At 35.3% G+C, this 5,514-nt stretch overlaps 1 protein-coding gene across 1 annotated transcript; it reads left to right on the forward strand.

Moving 5' to 3' along the window:
* The first annotated feature begins 983 nt into the window (after positions 1-983).
* Positions 984-5,279, forward strand: LOC125814528 (probable xyloglucan glycosyltransferase 5). The gene is made up of 5 exons (XM_049493982.1): positions 984-1,873; positions 2,612-2,920; positions 3,012-3,302; positions 3,878-3,991; positions 4,175-5,279. Exons 1-5 carry the CDS (start codon positions 1,148-1,150, stop codon positions 4,817-4,819), a joined length of 2,085 nt encoding a protein of 694 aa, XP_049349939.1. The 5' UTR covers positions 984-1,147; the 3' UTR covers positions 4,820-5,279.
* The last annotated feature ends 235 nt before the right edge of the window (positions 5,280-5,514 follow it).

The following is a 5,514-nucleotide window of genomic DNA, read 5'->3' on the forward strand; positions in this document are numbered from 1 at the left end:
CATTTTTAGTATAATGTAAGAACAATGATATAAAAAACAAAATAAAGAAAAAAACAGAAAGATCAAATATTTTTGCAGTAAGCAGTAGCATTAAGAATCAACGGCAAAAAACAATTAATAGTACTGACAATAATTGAGAAAGCACTTAACAAAAGAACTTTCAAGAGGAAAAAATAATAGTAATACTTACTTTAGCAGTCATTCTTTAGCCTAAAGTGTCTAATTATGAATTTGAACCATCTCTCCCCCCTACCCCTACCTCCACCTCTCCCTCCACACAAAAAGATACTTTCAATTCCAATTTATTTTATTTTAATTTGATACATAGTTTAGTGGACGTTCAATCATATTTATTATGAAATTTAAAAGATTTTATTTTTAAAGTGAAATCAAATTTGAAAATCGGTAATTGTGTTTCGTCATGATACAAATTGAAGTTATTTTTTACTTTTTGTGAGTAATTTGGAGATAAAAGAATTTTTTGAATTTTATGGCTATGAACTAAAGATACATCGAATGTACTAAAATGTTCACTGATTCTATAGTCTTAATTCTTAAATATATCACGTGGAGAGTAAAAATTAAAATAACTATCAATATAAATTGTTAAACAACTAAAAATAAGAGTAAGCAAAAGTAGAGAGTAGAAAATTTAGAAGAACAATTGAGCTAAAAGTTTAGTGGACATGAAGTTTTTATCTTAAAGATTAGATTTTTTTTCTTTCACCTAATTTTTTTGTACATTCAGTCAACACATGAAAACATTCTTCATATTTACAGTTCTAATGGATGAAGTTGACAGCTAGTGTTTAATTTTTTTACTTATTTTTAGTACATAACTTTCATAGCTTAAATCCAAAAAAGTGGAAAAGTAAAATTTTTCAAGAAGTAGGGGGGGAGGGGGAGGGTTTCACAGGTGGTAATTTATGGTATATACCTTCCTCTATAATGTTGCTTTGCTTCTTTTTTATTTTTTTAAGTTGCTTGAGTTGCCTCTGAGGGTATGCAAAGAATCTTAACATTTTGTTGTATTTTGGTTTAGTAAGAAGAAAAATGGAGAGTTGTTGAATTTCTTTTATAGTGTAACAGAAAAACTTGTTCTTGAATTTTTCAAGATCTGGTGAATTTGTTGTTGAAAGTAGCTTAAATGGCTCCAAGATTGAATTTTTCTGACTGGTGGGGTAAAGATAAACAAAGGGGAACACCAGTTATAGTGAAAATGGAGAACCCCAATTTCTCCATTGTTGAAATTGATGGTCCTGATGCTGCATTTAAGCCTATAGAGAAGAGTAGAGGCAAGAATGCTAAACAAGTGACGTGGGTTTTGTTGCTTAAGGCTAACCAAGCTGTTGGTTGTGTTGCTTGGCTTGCAACAATTTTGTGGAGTTTAATTGGTACTATCAAGAATAGGTTGATTTTGAGAAAAGGGGTTTCTCTTGCAAGTGAAAAACTTGGAAAGAGTAATCTACTTTTTAGAATAATCAAAGTTTGTTTGGGGGTTTCTTTGGTTATGTTAGCTTTTGAAGTGATTGCTTACTTCAAAGGTTGGAATTATTTTCAGAATCCAAATTTGTATATGCCACATACTTCTGATGTTTTGGGGTTGTTTCATATAATATATGTTGTTTGGTTGGATTTTCGCGCTGATTATATCGCGCCTTCAGTTCAAAAACTCTCCACATTCTGTACTGTTTTATTCCTAATTCAGTCGTTAGATCGTTTGGTACTTTGTTTGGGTTGCTTTTACATTAAGTGCAAGAAGATTAAGCCAAGGATTGAAGGGGATCCATTTAAATCAGATGATCTTGAGGGATCAAACAACAGTTACTACCCTATGGTTCTTGTGCAGATTCCTATGTGTAACGAAAAAGAGGTAATTTTGATGTTGCTGCCCTTTTGAATTGTTATCATTTTATCTTCTCATTTTTGTACTGTGGTTCCTGTTTAAGTTTTGAACTTTTCGTTAGGAGTCAACATGAATCAATTCTAGACTTTGAACTAGTTGAAGTTTATTTGGTAATATACGCGTTGATTTAGGTGAATTCGACAAGTGAGGCTTGCTCGAGTGATTGAGCACCTCCACCATCAATTGGTAAGTTGAGGGTTCGAGTCATACTGGAGGGTAAGTGGGAACGCTATTGATCTTCCTATTATGAAAGAAAAATGACCAAAAAAAAGAAGATTTTAGGTGAATTCAACTACTTTCTTGTTGTGGTGCTAAACAATTTATATTTATGGTTTCCTCTTTAGCTTGCTGATTCACTTTATTTTTATGATCTGTTTCTTGCTTTTTCTGTTTTAGGGAACAGAAGTGGTTCAGGCATGTTCTCTAGCAATTGCTTGTACTTGGCACTAACTTTTCTCTTCACAATAGTATTGCGATTTTTAGTATCTTATTACCAACTAAGGAACTTGAGCGTTTTGCGGATCTTTGTCTAGATTAGGCACATAGTACGTGAGGCTTAAGTTAGTCGCGTTCTACATGCAAAAAAGACATGGTTGTTATGTTTTTCAATGAAACCAATATAATTTTCATCTTACATTTATTTTCTTTTTTTTTTCATTCTGAGTTAAGTATTCAAAAGTTTTTCTTGTTACTGATGCTGCACAGGTATATGAGATGTCTATATCAGCAGTTTGCCAACTTGATTGGCCAAAAGACCGTTTGTTGATTCAAATTCTTGATGATTCCGACAATGAGTGCATCCAAGACTTAATAAAGTCAGAGGTCGCGAAATGGAACCAAAAGGGTGTCAACATAATTTACAGGCACCGTCTGGTTAGAACTGGTTACAAAGCCGGGAACTTGAAGTCCGCAATGAGTTGTGACTATGTGAAGGATTATGAATTTGTTGCAATCTTTGATGCAGACTTTCAACCAACTCCAGATTTTCTTAAGCAAACAGTCCCGCATTTCAAGGTGAAATATGTTTCTTTCTTCTTTTCTTCCTTTCGTGAGTTCGTTGATGTTATTGTTGACGATTAACGTGTATTCCTTAACTTCACCACAGGACAACCCCGAGCTAGGATTGGTTCAAACAAGATGGGCATTTGTTAACAAGGATGAGAACTTGCTGACTCGTCTACAAAACATTAATCTGTGTTTTCATTTTGAGGTGGAACAACAGGTGAATGGAGTATTCTTGAACTTCTTTGGTTTCAACGGAACTGCTGGTATTTGGAGAATCAAAGCTTTGGAAGAGTCTGGAGGTTGGCTTGAGAGGACAACCGTGGAGGATATGGATATTGCTGTTCGTGCGCATCTCAACGGTTGGAAGTTCATATATCTTAATGATGTGCGGGTAAGGATTTTCCACTTTCACATTTTTGTTAAATGTGCTAATGCTACCATATATTGCTACTTTGACTAGCATTTGTTGCAAGCGGTTTTATTATTTCGAGAATTTAGTTGCACATAGAACTAGTTTGGGATTGAGATGTACTTGCAAGTAGAAGCTGGAGTTTTATTGACTTGACTAAGATTCAAAGGTCAATAACCTTGTTCATTAGTTGCATTCTTTCATTTGAAAGATAAAAATCATTCCATCCTCTTTCGTTCTGTTCCATTCTTTAATTTAAAACATACCCCTCAACATCTACATTGTCAGATATCAAATCTTGATTTTTAGTTGAAAAATAAAATAAAATTGAGTCATTCACTCGAATTGCACCCGGTTCACGAAACACGTGGTTTTATGGCTGTGTGATTGGTTCTACCTTCTGGTCTTTTTTCTTCTTTTAAAATACTGAAATCCTGCTTGATGAAACTTTTGCAAGGTCTTATACCCGATAACTTTTGAACTTCTTTATTTAGACTATTCTTTGTGAATTTGGAAATCTAATCACAATGCTCATTGTATCAACATGGAAAAAATAGGTCCTGTGTGAAGTTCCTGAATCTTTTGAAGCTTATAGGAAGCAGCAACATCGATGGCATTCGGGACCCATGCAACTTTTCCGAGTTTGTCTTCCTGCTATTGTTTCTTCCAAGGTACATTGACTCTTCTCCTTAAGTTTTTTCTTCTGATGTTAAGGAACCTACAATATTAAATACTGGAATGGAAGGGGCAATGAAATGAATATCGAGGCTTCGTATTGCTAATCCCAACTAGCTTGAGATTGAGGCGTAGTTGTAAAATTCTAATGGAACTTTTATTTTGGAACTTCTGTGCAGATATCTATATGGAAGAAAGCCAACTTAATACTGCTTTTCTTTTTGTTGAGAAAGCTCATTCTTCCCTTCTATTCATTCACATTGTTTTGTGTAGTGCTTCCTCTAACCATGTTCATCCCGGAAGCCGAGCTCCCTTTCTGGGTTGTTTGCTACATACCCATTCTTATGACACTTCTAAACATTCTTCCAGCACCAAAATCCATTCCTTTCATCGCCCCCTACCTCCTTTTCGAAAACACTATGTCAGTGACAAAGTTCAATGCTATGGTATCTGGACTTTTCCAATTGGGAAGTTCGTACGAGTGGGTTGTTACCAAAAAAGCAGGAAGGTCTTCTGAATCCGACCTATTGGCCGCTGCTGAAAAAGATTTGAAAGCATTTGGAGCACCACAGATTAGCAGAGGGGCATCGGAAAGTGAACTTTCTGAGCTGAACCGATTGAACAAACAGAAAGATGAAACTTCTACACCTGTCAAGAAGAGCAACAAAATATACAGAAAAGAGCTAGCTCTTGCTTTCTTACTCTTAACGGCGTCAGCTAGAAGCCTTTTATCTGCTCATGGTCTCCACTTTTACTTCCTTCTTTTCCAAGGAGTGACATTCCTCCTCGTTGGTCTTGATCTTATCGGAGAGCAGATTAGTTAATATTGCTCAAGAGAGGAGAAAGAGCAACCTACATATAGTATTTCAAGAGCTGATACACTTCCTCTCATCTGAACTTTGTACCGGCAGAACAACAGAGTCCAGGGAATAGCTCGGATATTTCCAGATATCGACTTCTGCTATATGAAATGAAGCCAATTAGGATTTTGTACGCGAGACTATTATGTCATGCCTGTGTGAGTTCCCTAATATCTTTAGATAGGGTAATTATTGTAAGTTTTTTACATAGAGTCAATTGTTTGTCAATAATACTATAGGTAGAAGCAATCTCATTTTTTTTTTACTTTATTTATTTCTCATTTGGGATTTCTCAAAAGCAGTACTTGTGTTGTTCAAGGCATTTCACATTCATCATATTATGTATATAAGGATTTAAAATGGCCTAAATAAGGCCTAGTCAAACTTGCCTTTCAAATTCTTGGAATTGTCTGTTGTAATGAATTAAGACACTTTACCATTCATGTACATTTGCTTTTGTTGGTTTTGCTATCTTTGGTTACCATGCTCTGGTGTAGGGTAATTCTTATCTTGAGGTGACTTAGCAATTGACTGATCTTGTAAGCCTTTATGATAACTATTCATGGCAGAGCCGCGACACTACAGTTGTGCCCCCACGTGGGTGAGTATGTAGGTCATGCCCTTCTCTATGTTGTCACCTCAAGCGGATGTGATTTGGT

The sequence above is a fragment of the Solanum verrucosum genome, unplaced genomic scaffold (assembly GCF_900185275.1).
Source record: "Solanum verrucosum unplaced genomic scaffold, falcon-dt-bn FXZP01000268.1, whole genome shotgun sequence".
Classification (NCBI taxonomy): domain Eukaryota; kingdom Viridiplantae; phylum Streptophyta; class Magnoliopsida; order Solanales; family Solanaceae; genus Solanum; species Solanum verrucosum.

Excerpts from the sequence above, each read along its gene's own strand:
- LOC125814528 (XM_049493982.1), top strand. The coding sequence starts at position 1,148 with ATGGCTCCAAGATTGAATTTTTCTGACTGGTGGGGTAAAGATAAACAA. Across the intron at positions 1,874-2,611 it reads CTATGTGTAACGAAAAAGAG|GTATATGAGATGTCTATATC; the intron begins GTAATTTTGATG and ends GATGCTGCACAG. Across the intron at positions 3,992-4,174 it reads CTGCTATTGTTTCTTCCAAG|ATATCTATATGGAAGAAAGC; the intron begins GTACATTGACTC and ends ACTTCTGTGCAG.